Here is a 17,828-nt window from a genome sequence, read left to right on the forward strand (position 1 = left end):
GAACTCTGGGCTAGAAGGGCACTGAGTGATGATTGGCCCCGCTGAGATCCATGATGACCATGACCCGAAGATGCCCCGCAATACTTTGGGCGGGCTGACTGAGCATGCCTGAAAGAACGGCCTCTACCATGCTGAAACTGGCCCCTCGAAGAAGCACCACTATAACTGCCAGATCCTCGAGGCTTCTTGGCCTCCCTCTCCTCTCGATCCTGACGGAGAACCGTCTCAATCTCGCGAGCGGTATCGACCACCTCCTCGAACGTAGCACCCAACACCCTCTCTCGGGTCATAAGAATACGGAGGTGATAGTTAAGGCCATCAACAAATCTCCTGATCCTCTCACGATCTGTTGGAACCATCCAAATGGCATGACGAGCCAACTTAGAAAACCTCGACTCATACTGTGACACAGTCATATCCCCCTATCGCAACCACTCAAACTATCTACACAGCTCCTCTATGTGGGACTACGGCACATACTTCTCCAAGAAGAGAGTGGAGAACTGTTGCCAAGTAATGGGCGCTGCTCCAACCGGCCTACACCTCTCATACGCCTCCCACCATGTGAAGGCAGCCCCAGTAAACTGAAAGGTGGTAAATGCCACACCACTAGTCTCAAGAATCCCTGTTGTACGGAGCATCCACTGACACTTATCAAGAAAACCCTGGGCATCCTCGCCCTCGGCACCACTGAATGACGGAGGCTGGAGTCTACCAAACCTCTCAAGACGACGCTGCTCATCATCCGGCATAACTGGCACGATAAACTCCTGAGCTAGTGCAACCGGCTGAGCTGGAGGTGCCCCCAGTGTCTGTAGTCCCTGCACTACCTGCTCAGGTGTGCGATCAACGGGGGTCTGATTGCCTCCCCCGCCTGTGAAGTAGCTATTGCTGTAGTGGCTGAAACTGCCTGAGCCAGGCCAGTGCAAACTGAAAAGATCTGTGCCAAGGCCTCCTGAAGACTCGAAACCACGATAGGCACAACTGGTGCCTGAAATGGTGCTGCTGGAGCATCCATAGCGGGAGCTTGATCTGAAGCTGGGGCAGCCGATGCATCAACAGGTGCTGCCGTCGCTGCTCTTCCCCTGCCACGTCCACAACCGCGTCTATGACCTCTGGTGGCCTCAGTGGGTGGAACTGGTGGTCGTCCACCTCGTCCGGTAGCTCGCGTCCTCACCATCTGTGAGAGAATGAAATATCAGAAGTTTAGTACTAGTACCAACAAGTTCGCATGACAAGAGTTTCAAGAATATGAAATTTTTCCTAAAGGTTCTGCAACCTCTCGAGATTAAATACAGATGTCTCCATACCGATCCGCGAGACTCTACTAAACCTGCTCATGACTCGTGAGACCTAAGTAACCTAGGCTCTGATACCAACTTGTCACGACCCAATCCTCGAACCCGGTCGTGATGGCGCCTCTCGTGAAGACAAGGCCAGCTAGACCAAAACGGAACACCTCTTTTAAAAAGTTAATCATCATAAACAGTAATAACATATAATATAAGGCTCATAAATTGCGGAATTTAACGATAATAACAGCAGGAACCATCCCGACACAGCCCAAACCGGGGTGTCACAAGTCATGAGCTACTACAGAATCTGCTATAGGTCTACAAAGTACGGAATCCGATACAACAGTCTGAAGAAAACATAAATGATAGAGAATAAGCGAGACAAGGGGCTGCGAACGTCAACAGCTACCTCGTAACTCCAAATCACTGCCTAGCCTGGAAGGAATCAGCGCTCGGGTGCGGACTCTGCTATACCTGAATCTGCACACACGATGCAGGGAGTAATGTGAGTACTCCGACTCAGTGAGTAATAATTACAAATAATGGCTGAAAGTATGAAAACACGTAAAGGCACAACGCAATTCCATATCTAGTAGTAAAATCACTTAAAGCAGTAAATCAGTGAAGAAATTAAATGATATTCCTTTTTAAGACAAGTAAAACAGGTAATTTCACAGGTAATTAACAAGTAGAAATCCGCCCCTCGGGCACCGTATCAATCGCTCAGCATAGTATCAGCCCCTCGGGCTCACTCTCAGTACAGTATCAGCCCTTCGGGCTACCTCACAATCACTCAACATAATGGTGAGCCATTGTTACCTAACCAAATTTCATCAAACAGTGTCATTGTTACCACTGTTTCAAATCACATGGGTACCCACGCTCAATATGGGTGTGCAGACTCCGGAGGGGCCCCTTACGGCCCAAGTGCTATATCAATCCACCTCGTGGCATCATCACTCAGCATATCCTCACATCACTCAAGCCACCGCATGGCATAAATAGTATCTCAGGCCCTCGGCCTCATATCACTCAGCATATCCTCACATATGGCCCTCGGCCTCACTCAGTCCAGAAATCATCATAAGCCCCTTGGGCATTAGTAAAACAGTAGTTCTCAGCCCAAAACATGATGTAGAAATATCATTTAAGTTTCAAATCTGAGTAAAAGTGGCTGAGTTTGTAAAACAGTAGATATCAACATGACTGAGTTCAAATAATAAGTCAAGCAATAAGGAACAGTGATAAAAATCCCCGAAGGGTTCAAATAGTTGGCACGAAGCCTAAATATGGCAATCAACCCAAATCATGACGGTAACAAATGAATTTCAGTCAAATATTCGGTAAAATCATCAATCAAGATGGACCAAGTCACAATCCCCAGTAGTGAAAGACCTCACGCTCATCATCTAGCATGTATCTTGCCTCAATATAGCACTACGATGTGCAATCCGGGGTTTCAAACCCTCAGGACATCATTTACAACCATTACTCACCTCGAACTGACTAATTCTCTAGCTCATGATGCCTTTGCCCCTTGAATTGGCCTCCACACGCGTCGAATCTATCCAAAATCAGAACGAATACGTCACAATATGCTAAGGGAATAAAGCCCAAGTGAAAACATTCGAAAAATATCAAAAATCTCGAAATTAGCAAAATCCGAGCCCCGGGCCCACGTCTCGGAATAGGGTAAAAGTTACATTTTCAGAATTCTCATACCCTCACGAGTTCAACCATACCAAAATTATCCAATTCCGATACTATTTGGTCCTTCAAATCATCATTTCACATTTTTGAAAGGTTCCACAATTTTCTTCCCAAATTTCATCTCAAATCACGAATTAAATGATGAATTCAGTGATAGATTCATGTATTCTAGCCAAATCTGAGTTAAAATCACTTACCCCGATGAATTTCTTGAAAACCTTCAAAAAATCGCCAAAATCCGAGCTCTCTACGTCACAATATTAAATAAAACCCAAAACCTCGTATTTATAGGTACCCCTCAGGTTTCATCTCACGCGGGCCGCACCAAAACACACGCGGTCCGTGCAAGCCAGTGCGGTCCGCGCAAAGGCAACGAGCGGCCGTTCAGGCCTCCCTTTGCAGTGATAAGTTTTAGTATTTTGGCCATAACTTTTGCTACAAATGTCCACATTGCGATATCTTTACCTTTATGGAAACTAGACACGAAGGGATACAACTTTTATTTTTGAATCATCTCAATATTCCTTGTGGATCAAAAGATATGAGCTTCCGAAGTAAGACCAGCGGATCGTTCCCCACCGCGGCCGCACACCACTTTGTGCGGTTCGCATGACACCTACCGCGGCCGCATCCGACTTTGTGCGGTCTGCACGGAACTCACCGCGGGCGCACTCATCTTTGTGCGGACCGCATGGTTGAGTTCTGGGGCCTGCAACCCCTGTAGGCCTGCTACAGCTATGATTTTTGCACTAAAACATCCCGGAACCTACCCGGAACTCCCGGAACTTCAAACCAATTGTACCAACACATCTCATGATATCGTTCAAACTTGCTCAAAACTTCGGAATGCTCACAACAACATCAAATCACCAATTTAACATAGGATTCAAGCCTAAGAACTCCAAGAGCTCTTAAATTATGCTTTCGATCAAAAGGTTTATCAAATCTCGTCTGAATGACCTGAAATTTTGCACACACATCCCAAATGACACAATGAAGCTACTGCAACTCTCGGAATTCCATTCCGACCCCTATGTCAAAATCTCGCCTATCAACCGGAATTTGCCAAAATATCAATTTCGCCAATTCAAGCCTAAATCTTCTCTACAATTCCAAAACTCATTCCGATCGCGCTCCTAAGTCACAAATCACCTCCCGAAGTTAACCGAACCAACGGAACTCACTTCTGAGCCTTCTAACACATAAGTCAACATCCGGTTGACTTTTCCAACTTAAGCCTTCTTAAAAGAGACTAAGTGTCTCATTTCTTACCAAATCCTCTCTGAACCCAAACAAATCATCACGATCACATAAAACACGGATAACAAAGCGTAAAGAAGCTGAAATGGGGGAGATAGAGCGGTAGCTAATGAGACGACTGGACGGGTCGTCACATCCTCCCCAACTTAAATAAACGTTCGTCCTCAAACGAGTCAAGAAACATACCTGAAGCCTCAACCAGATGAGGATATCTGCTCCGTATCTCCCGCTCGGTCTCCCAGGTAGCCTCCTCCACGGGCCGACCTCTCCACTGCACCTTCAGTGAAGCTATATCCTTTGACCTCAACTTCCGAACCTGGCGACCCAAAATAGCTGCTGGCTCCACATCAAAGGTCAAATCGTCATCCAACTTAACCGTGCTAAAGTCCAAAACATGAGACGGATCCCCAATATACTTCTGGAGCATAGAAACATGAAATACCGGATGCACACTCGACAGGCTGGGTGGCAAAGCAAGCTCATAAGCCACCTCCCCAATCCTCCGAAGCACCTCAAAAGGCCCAATGAACCGAGGACTCAACTTGCCTTTCTTCCCAAATATCATAACACCCTTCATGGGCGAAACCTTCAGCAAGACGTTCTCACCGACCATGTAGGACACATCTCGAACCTTCCGGTCCGCATAACTCTTCTAACGTGACTGCACTGTAGGAAGCCTCTCCTGAATCACCTTCACCTTCTCTAAGGCATCCTGAACCAAATCTGCCCCCAATCGTCTAGCCTCGCTGGGCTCGAACCAACCAACCAGAGATCTACACCGCCTCCCGTACAAGGCCTCATATGGAGCCATCTGAATACTCGACTAGTAGTTGTTGTTGTAAGCAAACTCTTCAAGTGGTAGAAACTTATCCCATGAACCTCCAAAGTCAATAACACAAGCACGCTGTTGTCCTCCAATATTTGAATAGTACGCTTGGATTGTCCGTCCGTCTGAGGATGAAACGCTGTGCTCAACTCTACCTGAGTACCCTACTCTCTCTGCACGGCTCTCCAAAACTGCGAAGTAAACTGAGTACCTCTATCTGAGATGATGGAAATAGGAATGCCATGCAACCGAACAATTTCCCGGATATAAATCCTTGCCAACCGCTCTGAAGAATAGGTAGTACACATAGGAATGAAGTGCCCAGACTTGGTCAGCCGATCCACAATCACCCAAATAGCATCGAACTTCTTCAAAGTCCGAGGAAGTCCAACCACAAAGTTCATAGTGATTCTCTCCCACTTCCACTCGGGAATAACCATCTACTGAAACAAGCCACCCGGTCTCTGATGCTCATACTTCACCTACTGACAGTTGAGACACCGAGCTACAAATCCCACAATATCTTTCTTCATTATTCTCCACCAATAGTGCTGCCTCAAATCCTGATACATCTTCGCGGCACCCGGATGAATGGAGTACCGCGAGCTATGGGCCTCCTCTAGAATCAGCTCTCTAAGCCCATCCACATTGGGCACACAAATCCGGCCCTGCATCCTCAACACACCATCATCACCGACGATCACATCTCTGGCATCATCATGCTGGACTCTGTCCCTAAGGACAAGCAAATGCGGATCATCATACTGGCGCTCTCTGATGCGATCATATAAAGAAGACCGAGGAACCACACAAGCCAACACCCGACTAGGCTCTGAAATATCTAACCTCACGAACCGATTGGCCAAGGCCCGAACATCAACTGCAAGAGGTCTCTCCCCAACTGGAATATATGCCAAACTCCCCATATTCACTGCCTTTCGGCTCAAAGCATCGGCCACCACATTGGCCTTTCCCGGATGGTACAATATAGTGATATCATAATCCTTGAGCAACTCCAACCATATCCGCTGCCTCAAATTAAGATCCTTTTGCTTGAACAAATGCTGAAGACTGCGATGATCAGTGAACACCTCACAAGATACGCCATACAAGCAATGCCTCAAAATCTTCAATGCGTGAACTATGGCAGCCAACTCCAAATCATGAACGGGGTAATTCTTCTCATGGGGCTTCAACTGCTGAGAAGAATAAGCAATAACTCTAACCTCCTGCATCAACACACAACCAATCCCAACTCTTGAAGCATCACAATACACAGTATATGAACCTGAAGCTGATGGCAAAACCAACACTGGAGCTGTAGTCAAGGCTGTCTTGAGCTTCTGAAAGCTCTCCTCACACTCGTCCGACCATACGAATGGAGCACCCTTCTAAGTCAACTTGGTCAAGGGCGATGCAATGGATGAAAATACCTGAACAAACGGGCGATAATAGCTTGCTAACCCAAGAAAGCTACAAATCTCTATGACTGAGGACGGTCTGGGCCAACTCTGAATCACCTCTATCTTCTTCGGATCAACCTGTATACCCTCGCTGGACACCACGTGCCCCAAGAAAGCCACTGAACTGAGCCGAAACTCACATTTGGATAATTTTGCATAAAGTTTCTCCTCCCTCAGTCTCTACAACACAACTCTCAAATGCTCCGCGTGCTCCTCCTGACTACGCGAGTACACCAGAATATCATCAATGAATACAATAACGAACGAATCCAGATAAGGCCGAAATACACTGTTCATCAGATGCATGAATGCTGCTGGGGCATTGGTTAGCCCGAAAGACATAACAAGAAACTCATAATGACCATATCTGGTCCTGAAAGCAGTCTTAAGAATATCTTAATCCCTGATCTTCAACTGGTGATAACCCGAACGAAGATCAATCTTAGAGAACACCCTCGCTCCCTGAAGCTGATCAAATTAATCATCAATGCGAGGCAAAGGATACTTGTTTTTGATTGTTACTTTGTTCAATTGCCTATAATCAATACACATTCTCATCGTTCCATCCTTATTCTTCACAAACAAAACCGGTGCACCCCAAGGGGACACACTAGGTCGAATGAACCCCTTATCTAGGAGTTCCTGAAGTTGTTCTTTTAATTCCTTCAACTCTGTTGGTGCCATACGAAATGGCAGAATAGAAATGGGCTGAGTGCCCGGCACCAGGTCAATACCAAAATCAATGTCCCTGTCCGGTGGCATTCCCGACAGGTCTACAAGAAAAACATCGGGAAAATCCCTCACAACTGGGACAGAATCAATACTAGGAGTCTCAGCTCCAACATCCCTCACAAATGCTAGATATGAAAGGCAACCCTTCCCAACCATACGCTGGGCCTTCAAGAAAGAGATCACTCTACTAGGGATATAATCAGTCACACCATGCCACTCGATCCACGGTACACCCAGCATAGCCAAAGTGACTGTCTTAGCATGGTAGTCTACAATAGCACGTCACGGAGATAGCCAATCCATGCCCAAAATGACATCAAAATCCACCATGCTCAATAGCAATAGATCCACTCGGATCTCCAGACCCCCAATAGTCACCACACATGACTGGTACACACGGTCTACAACAACAGTATTGCCCACTGGGGTAGATACATGAACAGGTAAAGCAAGAGACTCACGGGGCGTACCCAAATAACGAGCAAAGTATGATGACACATAAGAAAAGGTGGATCCGGGATCAAATAATACAGAGGCATCTCTGTGGCAGACTGAAACAATACCTGTAATGACAGCATCTAAAGCAATAGCATCTGGACTGCCAGGAAGTGCATAGAAATGGTACTGACCGCCCCCTGATCGACCTCCCCCTTTGGAGCGACCCCTAGTTGTATGACCTCCACCCCTAGCTGGCTGGGTGGGTGGCGAGGTAACTGGAGTAGTAGTCGAGGGCTGACCCCTCTGCTGAAATGAACTAGCCATATGACGAGGACACTGCCTCCACACATGTCCAAACTCTCCACACTCATAATAACTCCCAGGTGCTAGAGAAGGGGACTGAAGGGAACCCCTTACACCGAAGTGACCAGCTGATGCACTCGGCATAGAAGAGCCCTGAGCTGACGGGGCACGAGATGAACTCTAGGCTGGAAGGGCACTGAGTGATGACTGGCCCCGCTGAGATCCATGATGACCATGACCCGAAGATGCCCCGCGATACTCTGGGCAGGCTGACTGAGCATGCCTGAAAGAACGGCCTCTACCATGCTGAAACTGGCCCCTCGAAGAAGCACCACTATAACTGCAAGATCCTCGAGGCTTCTTGGCCTCCCTCTCCTCTCGATCCTGACGGCAAACCGTCTCAATCTCGCGAGCGATATCGACCACCTCCTCGAACGTAGCACCCAACACCCTCTTTCGGGTTATAAGAATACGGAGGTGATAGTTAAGGCCATCAACAAATCTCCTGATCCTCTCACGATCTGTCGGAACCATCCAAATGGCATGACGAGCCAACTCAGAAAACCTCGACTCATACTGTGACACAGTCATATCCCCCTATCGCAACCACTCAAACTGTCTACACATCTCCTCTCTGCGGGACTGCGGCACATACTTCTCCAAGAATAGAGTGGAGAATTGCTACCAGTCAGGGGCGTTGCTCTAACCGGCCTACGCCTCTCACACGCCTCCCACCATGTGAAGGCATCCCCAATAAACTAAAAGGTGGTAAATGCCACACCACTAATCTCAAGAATCCCTGTTGTACGGAGCATCCGCTGACACTTATCAAGAAAACCCTGGGCATCCTCGCCCTCGGCACCACTGAATGACGGAGGCTGGAGTCTACCAAATCTCTCAAGACGACGCTGCTCATCATCCGGCATAACCGGCACGATAAACTCCTGAGCTGGTGCAACCGGCTGAGCTAGAGGTGCCCCCGGTGTCTGTAGTCCCTGCACTACCTGCTCAGGTGTGCGAGCAGCGGGGGTCTGATTGCCTCCCCCAGCCTGTGAAGTAGTTGTTGCTGTAGTGGCTGAAACTGCCTGAGCCAGGCCAGTGCAAACTGATAAGATCTGTGCCAAGGCCTCCTGAAGACCCGAAACCACGATAGGCACAACTGGTGGCTGAACTGGTGCTGCTGGAGCATCCATAGCGGGAGCTTGATCTGAAGCCGGGGCAGCCGATGCATCAACAGGTGCTGTCGTCGCTGCTCTTCCCCTGCCACGTCCACAACCGCGTCTATGACCTCTGGTGGCCTCAGTGGGTGGAACTGGTGGTCGTCCACCTCGTCCGGTAGCTCGCGTCCTCACCATCTGTGAGAGAATGAAATATCAGAAGTTTAGTACTAGTACCAACAAGTTCGCATGACAAGAGTTTCAAGAATATGAAATTTTTCCTAAAGGTTCTGCAACCTCTCGAGATTAAATACAGATGTCTCCATACCGATCCGCGAGACTCTACTAAACCTGCTCATGACTCGTGAGACCTAAGTAACCTAGGCTCTGATACCAACTTGTCACGACCCAATCCTCGAACCCGGTCGTGATGGCGCCTCTCGTGAAGACAAGGCCAGCTAGACCAAAACGGAACACCTCTTTTAAAAAGTTAATCATCATAAACAGTAATAACATATAATATAAGGCTCATAAATTGCGGAATTTAACGATAATAACAGCAGGAACCATCCCGACACAGCCCAAACCGGGGTGTCACAAGTCATGAGCTACTACAGAATCTGCTATAGGTCTACAAAGTACGGAATCCGATACAACAGTCTGAAGAAAACATAAATGATAGAGAATAAGCGAGACAAGGGGCTGCGAACGTCAACAGCTACCTCGTAACTCCAAATCACTGCCTAGCCTGGAAGGAATCAGCGCTCGGGTGCGGACTCTGCTATACCTGAATCTGCACACACGATGCAGGGAGTAATGTGAGTACTCCGACTCAGTGAGTAATAATTACAAATAATGGCTGAAAGTATGAAAACACGTAAAGGCACAACGCAATTCCATATCTAGTAGTAAAATCACTTAAAGCAGTAAATCAGTGAAGAAATTAAATGATATTCCTTTTTAAGACAAGTAAAACAGGTAATTTCACAGGTAATTAACAAGTAGAAATCCGCCCCTCGGGCACCGTATCAATCGCTCAGCATAGTATCAGCCCCTCGGGCTCACTCTCAGTACAGTATCAGCCCTTCGGGCTACCTCACAATCACTCAACATAATGGTGAGCCATTGTTACCTAACCAAATTTCATCAAACAGTGTCATTGTTACCACTGTTTCAAATCACATGGGTACCCACGCTCAATATGGGTGTGCAGACTCCGGAGGGGCCCCTTACGGCCCAAGTGCTATATCAATCCACCTCGTGGCATCATCACTCAGCATATCCTCACATCACTCAAGCCACCGCATGGCATAAATAGTATCTCAGGCCCTCGGCCTCATATCACTCAGCATATCCTCACATATGGCCCTCGGCCTCACTCAGTCCAGAAATCATCATAAGCCCCTTGGGCATTAGTAAAACAGTAGTTCTCAGCCCAAAACATGATGTAGAAATATCATTTAAGTTTCAAATCTGAGTAAAAGTGGCTGAGTTTGTAAAACAGTAGATATCAACATGACTGAGTTCAAATAATAAGTCAAGCAATAAGGAACAGTGATAAAAATCCCCGAAGGGTTCAAATAGTTGGCACGAAGCCTAAATATGGCAATCAACCCAAATCATGACGGTAACAAATGAATTTCAGTCAAATATTCGGTAAAATCATCAATCAAGATGGACCAAGTCACAATCCCCAGTAGTGAAAGACCTCACGCTCATCATCTAGCATGTATCTTGCCTCAATATAGCACTACGATGTGCAATCCGGGGTTTCAAACCCTCAGGACATCATTTACAACCATTACTCACCTCGAACTGACTAATTCTCTAGCTCATGATGCCTTTGCCCCTTGAATTGGCCTCCACACGCGTCGAATCTATCCAAAATCAGAACGAATACGTCACAATATGCTAAGGGAATAAAGCCCAAGTGAAAACATTCGAAAAATATCAAAAATCTCGAAATTAGCAAAATCCGAGCCCCGGGCCCACGTCTCGGAATAGGGTAAAAGTTACATTTTCAGAATTCTCATACCCTCACGAGTTCAACCATACCAAAATTATCCAATTCCGATACTATTTGGTCCTTCAAATCATCATTTCACATTTTTGAAAGGTTCCACAATTTTCTTCCCAAATTTCATCTCAAATCACGAATTAAATGATGAATTCAGTGATAGATTCATGTATTCTAGCCAAATCTGAGTTAAAATCACTTACCCCGATGAATTTCTTGAAAACCTTCAAAAAATCGCCAAAATCCGAGCTCTCTAGGTCACAATATTAAATAAAACCCAAAACCTCGTATTTATAGGTACCCCTCAGGTTTCATCTCACGCGGGCCGCACCAAAACACACGCGGTCCGTGCAAGCCAGTGCGGTCCGCGCAAAGGCAACGAGCGGCCGTTCAGGCCTCCCTTTGCAGTGATAAGTTTTAGTATTTTGGCCATAACTTTTGCTACAAATGTCCACATTGCGATATCTTTACCTTTATGGAAACTAGACACGAAGGGATACAACTTTTATTTTTGAATCATCTCAATATTCCTTGTGGATCAAAAGATATGAGCTTCCGAAGTAAGACCAGCGGATTGTTCCCCACCGCGGCCGCACACCACTTTGTGCGGTTCGCATGACACCTACCGCGGCCGCATCCGACTTTGTGCGGTCTGCACGGAACTCACCGCGGGCGCACTCATCTTTGTGCGGACCGCATGGTTGAGTTCTGGGGCCTGCAACCCCTGTAGGCCTGCTACAGCTATGATTTTTGCACTAAAACATCCCGGAACCTACCCGGAACTCCCGGAACTTCAAACCAATTGTACCAACACATCTCATGATATCGTTCAAACTTGCTCAAAACTTCGGAATGCTCACAACAACATCAAATCACCAATTTAACATAGGATTCAAGCCTAAGAACTCCAAGAGCTCTTAAATTATGCTTTCGATCAAAAGGTTTATCAAATCTCGTCCGAATGACCTGAAATTTTGCACACACATCCCAAATGACACAATGAAGCTACTGCAACTCTCGGAATTCCATTCCGACCCCTATGTCAAAATCTCGCCTATCAACCGGAATTTGCCAAAATATCAATTTCGCCAATTCAAGCCTAAATCTTCTCTACAATTCCAAAACTCATTCCGATCGCGCTCCTAAGTCACAAATCACCTCCCGAAGTTAACCGAACCAACGGAACTCACTTCTGAGCCTTCTAACACATAAGTCAACATCCGGTTGACTTTTCCAACTTAAGCCTTCTTAAAAGAGACTAAGTGTCTCATTTCTTACCAAATCCTCTCTGAACCCAAACAAATCATCACGATCACATAAAACACGGATAACAAAGCGTAAAGAAGCTGAAATGGGGGAGATAGAGCGGTAGCTAATGAGACGACTGGACGGGTCGTCACATCCTCCCCAACTTAAATAAACGTTCGTCCTCAAACGAGTCAAGAAACATACCTGAAGCCTCAACCAGATGAGGATATCTGCTCCGTATCTCCCGCTCGGTCTCCCAGGTAGCCTCCTCCACGGGCCGACCTCTCCACTGCACCTTCAGTGAAGCTATATCCTTTGACCTCAACTTCCGAACCTGGCGACCCAAAATAGCTGCTGGCTCCACATCAAAGGTCAAATCGTCATCCAACTTAACCGTGCTAAAGTCCAAAACATGAGACGGATCCCCAATATACTTCTGGAGCATAGAAACATGAAATACCGGATGCACACTCGACAGGCTGGGTGGCAAAGCAAGCTCATAAGCCACCTCCCCAATCCTCCGAAGCACCTCAAAAGGCCCAATGAACCGAGGACTCAACTTGCCTTTCTTCCCAAATATCATAACACCCTTCATGGGCGAAACCTTCAGCAAGACGTTCTCACCGACCATGTAGGACACATCTCGAACCTTCCGGTCCGCATAACTCTTCTAACGTGACTGCACTGTAGGAAGCCTCTCCTGAATCACCTTCACCTTCTCTAAGGCATCCTGAACCAAATCTGCCCCCAATCGTCTAGCCTCGCTGGGCTCGAACCAACCAACCAGAGATCTACACCGCCTCCCGTACAAGGCCTCATATGGAGCCATCTGAATACTCGACTAGTAGTTGTTGTTGTAAGCAAACTCTTCAAGTGGTAGAAACTTATCCCATGAACCTCCAAAGTCAATAACACAAGCACGCTGTTGTCCTCCAATATTTGAATAGTACGCTTGGATTGTCCGTCCGTCTGAGGATGAAACGCTGTGCTCAACTCTACCTGAGTACCCTACTCTCTCTGCACGGCTCTCCAAAACTGCGAAGTAAACTGAGTACCTCTATCTGAGATGATGGAAATAGGAATGCCATGCAACCGAACAATTTCCCGGATATAAATCCTTGCCAACCGCTCTGAAGAATAGGTAGTACACATAGGAATGAAGTGCCCAGACTTGGTCAGCCGATCCACAATCACCCAAATAGCATCGAACTTCTTCAAAGTCCGAGGAAGTCCAACCACAAAGTTCATAGTGATTCTCTCCCACTTCCACTCGGGAATAACCATCTACTGAAACAAGCCACCCGGTCTCTGATGCTCATACTTCACCTACTGACAGTTGAGACACCGAGCTACAAATCCCACAATATCTTTCTTCATTATTCTCCACCAATAGTGCTGCCTCAAATCCTGATACATCTTCGCGGCACCCGGATGAATGGAGTACCGCGAGCTATGGGCCTCCTCTAGAATCAGCTCTCTAAGCCCATCCACATTGGGCACACAAATCCGGCCCTGCATCCTCAACACACCATCATCACCGACGGTCACATCTCTGGCATCATCATGCTGGACTCTGTCCCTAAGGACAAGCAAATGCGGATCATCATACTGGCGCTCTCTGATGCGATCATATAAAGAAGACCGAGGAACCACACAAGCCAACACCCGACTAGGCTCTGAAATATCTAACCTCACGAACCGATTGGCCAAGGCCCGAACATCAACTGCAAGAGGTCTCTCCCCAACTGGAATATATGCCAAACTCCCCATATTCACTGCCTTTCGGCTCAAAGCATCGGCCACCACATTGGCCTTTCCCGGATGGTACAATATAGTGATATCATAATCCTTGAGCAACTCCAACCATATCCGCTGCCTCAAATTAAGATCCTTTTGCTTGAACAAATGCTGAAGACTGCGATGATCAGTGAACACCTCACAAGATACGCCATACAAGCAATGCCTCAAAATCTTCAATGCGTGAACTATGGCAGCCAACTCCAAATCATGAACGGGGTAATTCTTCTCATGGGGCTTCAACTGCTGAGAAGAATAAGCAATAACTCTAACCTCCTGCATCAACACACAACCAATCCCAACTCTTGAAGCATCACAATACACAGTATATGAACCTGAAGCTGATGGCAAAACCAACACTGGAGCTGTAGTCAAGGCTGTCTTGAGCTTCTGAAAGCTCTCCTCACACTCGTCCGACCATACGAATGGAGCACCCTTCTAAGTCAACTTGGTCAAGGGCGATGCAATGGATGAAAATACCTGAACAAACGGGCGATAATAGCTTGCTAACCCAAGAAAGCTACAAATCTCTATGACTGAGGACGGTCTGGGCCAACTCTGAATCACCTCTATCTTCTTCGGATCAACCTGTATACCCTCGCTGGACACCACGTGCCCCAAGAAAGCCACTGAACTGAGCCGAAACTCACATTTGGATAATTTTGCATAAAGTTTCTCCTCCCTCAGTCTCTACAACACAACTCTCAAATGCTCCGCGTGCTCCTCCTGACTACGCGAGTACACCAGAATATCATCAATGAATACAATAACGAACGAATCCAGATAAGGCCGAAATACACTGTTCATCAGATGCATGAATGCTGCTGGGGCATTGGTTAGCCCGAAAGACATAACAAGAAACTCATAATGACCATATCTGGTCCTGAAAGCAGTCTTAAGAATATCTTAATCCCTGATCTTCAACTGGTGATAACCCGAACGAAGATCAATCTTAGAGAACACCCTCGCTCCCTGAAGCTGATCAAATTAATCATCAATGCGAGGCAAAGGATACTTGTTTTTGATTGTTACTTTGTTCAATTGCCTATAATCAATACACATTCTCATCGTTCCATCCTTATTCTTCACAAACAAAACCGGTGCACCCCAAGGGGACACACTAGGTCGAATGAACCCCTTATCTAGGAGTTCCTGAAGTTGTTCTTTTAATTCCTTCAACTCTGTTGGTGCCATACGAAATGGCAGAATAGAAATGGGCTGAGTGCCCGGCACCAGGTCAATACCAAAATCAATGTCCCTGTCCGGTGGCATGCCCGACAGGTCTACAGGAAAAACATCGGGAAAATCCCTCACAACTGGGACAGAATCAATACTAGGAGTCTCAGCTCCAACATCCCTCACAAATGCTAGATATGAAAGGCAACCCTTCCCAACCATACGCTGGGCCTTCAAGAAAGAGATCACTCTACTAGGGATATAATCAGTCACACCATGCCACTCGATCCACGGTACACCCAGCATAGCCAAAGTGACTGTCTTAGCATGGTAGTCTACAATAGCACGTCACGGAGATAGCCAATCCATGCCCAAAATGACATCAAAATCCACCATGCTCAATAGCAATAGATCCACTCGGATCTCCAGACCCCCAATAGTCACCACACATGACTGGTACACACGGTCTACAACAACAGTATTGCCCACTGGGGTAGATACATGAACAGGTAAAGCAAGAGACTCACGGGGCGTACCCAAATAACGAGCAAAGTATGATGACACATAAGAAAAGGTGGATCCGGGATCAAATAATACAGAGGCATCTCTGTGGCAGACTGAAACAATACCTGTAATGACAGCATCTAAAGCAATAGCATCTGGACTGCCAGGAAGTGCATAGAAATGGTACTGACCGCCCCCTGATCGACCTCCCCCTTTGGAGCGACCCCTAGTTGTATGACCTCCACCCCTAGCTGGCTGGGTGGGTGGCGAGGTAACTGGAGTAGTAGTCGAGGGCTGACCCCTCTGCTGAAATGAACTAGCCATATGACGAGGACACTGCCTCCACACATGTCCAAACTCTCCACACTCATAATAACTCCCAGGTGCTAGAGAAGGGGACTGAAGGGAACCCCTTACACCGAAGTGACCAGCTGATGCACTCGGCATAGAAGAGCCCTGAGCTGACGGGGCACGAGATGAACTCTAGGCTGGAAGGGCACTGAGTGATGACTGGCCCCGCTGAGATCCATGATGACCATGACCCGAAGATGCCCCGCGATACTCTGGGCAGGCTGACTGAGCATGCCTGAAAGAACGGCCTCTACCATGCTGAAACTGGCCCCTCGAAGAAGCACCACTATAACTGCAAGATCCTCGAGGCTTCTTGGCCTCCCTCTCCTCTCGATCCTGACGGCAAACCGTCTCAATCTCGCGAGCGATATCGACCACCTCCTCGAACGTAGCACCCAACACCCTCTTTCGGGTTATAAGAATACGGAGGTGATAGTTAAGGCCATCAACAAATCTCCTGATCCTCTCACGATCTGTCGGAACCATCCAAATGGCATGACGAGCCAACTCAGAAAACCTCGACTCATACTGTGACACAGTCATATCCCCCTATCGCAACCACTCAAACTGTCTACACATCTCCTCTCTGCGGGACTGCGGCACATACTTCTCCAAGAATAGAGTGGAGAATTGCTACCAGTCAGGGGCGTTGCTCTAACCGGCCTACGCCTCTCACACGCCTCCCACCATGTGAAGGCATCCCCAATAAACTAAAAGGTGGTAAATGCCACACCACTAATCTCAAGAATCCCTGTTGTACGGAGCATCCGCTGACACTTATCAAGAAAACCCTGGGCATCCTCGCCCTCGGCACCACTGAATGACGGAGGCTGGAGTCTACCAAATCTCTCAAGACGACGCTGCTCATCATCCGGCATAACCGGCACGATAAACTCCTGAGCTGGTGCAACCGGCTGAGCTAGAGGTGCCCCCGGTGTCTGTAGTCCCTGCACTACCTGCTCAGGTGTGCGAGCAGCGGGGGTCTGATTGCCTCCCCCAGCCTGTGAAGTAGTTGTTGCTGTAGTGGCTGAAACTGCCTGAGCCAGGCCAGTGCAAACTGATAAGATCTGTGCCAAGGCCTCCTGAAGACCCGAAACCACGATAGGCACAACTGGTGGCTGAACTGGTGCTGCTGGAGCATCCATAGCGGGAGCTTGATCTGAAGCCGGGGCAGCCGATGCATCAACAGGTGCTGCCGTCGCTGCTCTTCCTCTGCCACGTCGACAACCGCGTCTACGACCTTTGGTGGCCTCAATGGGTGGCACTGGTGGTCGTCCACCTCGTCCGGTAGCTCGCGTCCTCACCATTTATGAGAGAATGGAATATCAGAAGTTTAGTACTCGGACCAACAAGTTCGCACGATAAGAGTTTCAAGAATATGAAATTTTTCCTAAAGGTTCTGCAACCTCTCGAGAATAAATATAGACGTCTCCATACCGATCCGCGAGACTCTACTAAACCTGCTCATGACTCGTGAGACCTAAGTAACCTAGGCTCTGATACCAACTTGTCACGACCCAATCCTCGAACCCGGTCGTGATGGTGCCTCTC

At 47.5% G+C, this 17,828-nt stretch overlaps 1 protein-coding gene across 1 annotated transcript; it reads right to left on the reverse strand.

Moving 5' to 3' along the window:
• Positions 1–467: 467 nt before the first annotated feature.
• LOC138885318 (uncharacterized) lies at positions 468–17,584 on the reverse strand. The gene is made up of 4 exons (XM_070166256.1): positions 17,378–17,584; positions 9,176–9,382; positions 974–1,180; positions 468–584 (listed from the first exon to the last, which is right to left on the reverse strand). Exons 1-4 carry the CDS (start codon positions 17,582–17,584, stop codon positions 468–470), a joined length of 738 nt encoding a protein of 245 aa, XP_070022357.1.
• Positions 17,585–17,828: the final 244 nt, after the last annotated feature.

This window comes from Nicotiana sylvestris, chromosome 2 (assembly GCF_000393655.2).
Source record: "Nicotiana sylvestris chromosome 2, ASM39365v2, whole genome shotgun sequence".
Taxonomy (NCBI): Eukaryota; Viridiplantae; Streptophyta; class Magnoliopsida; order Solanales; family Solanaceae; genus Nicotiana; species Nicotiana sylvestris.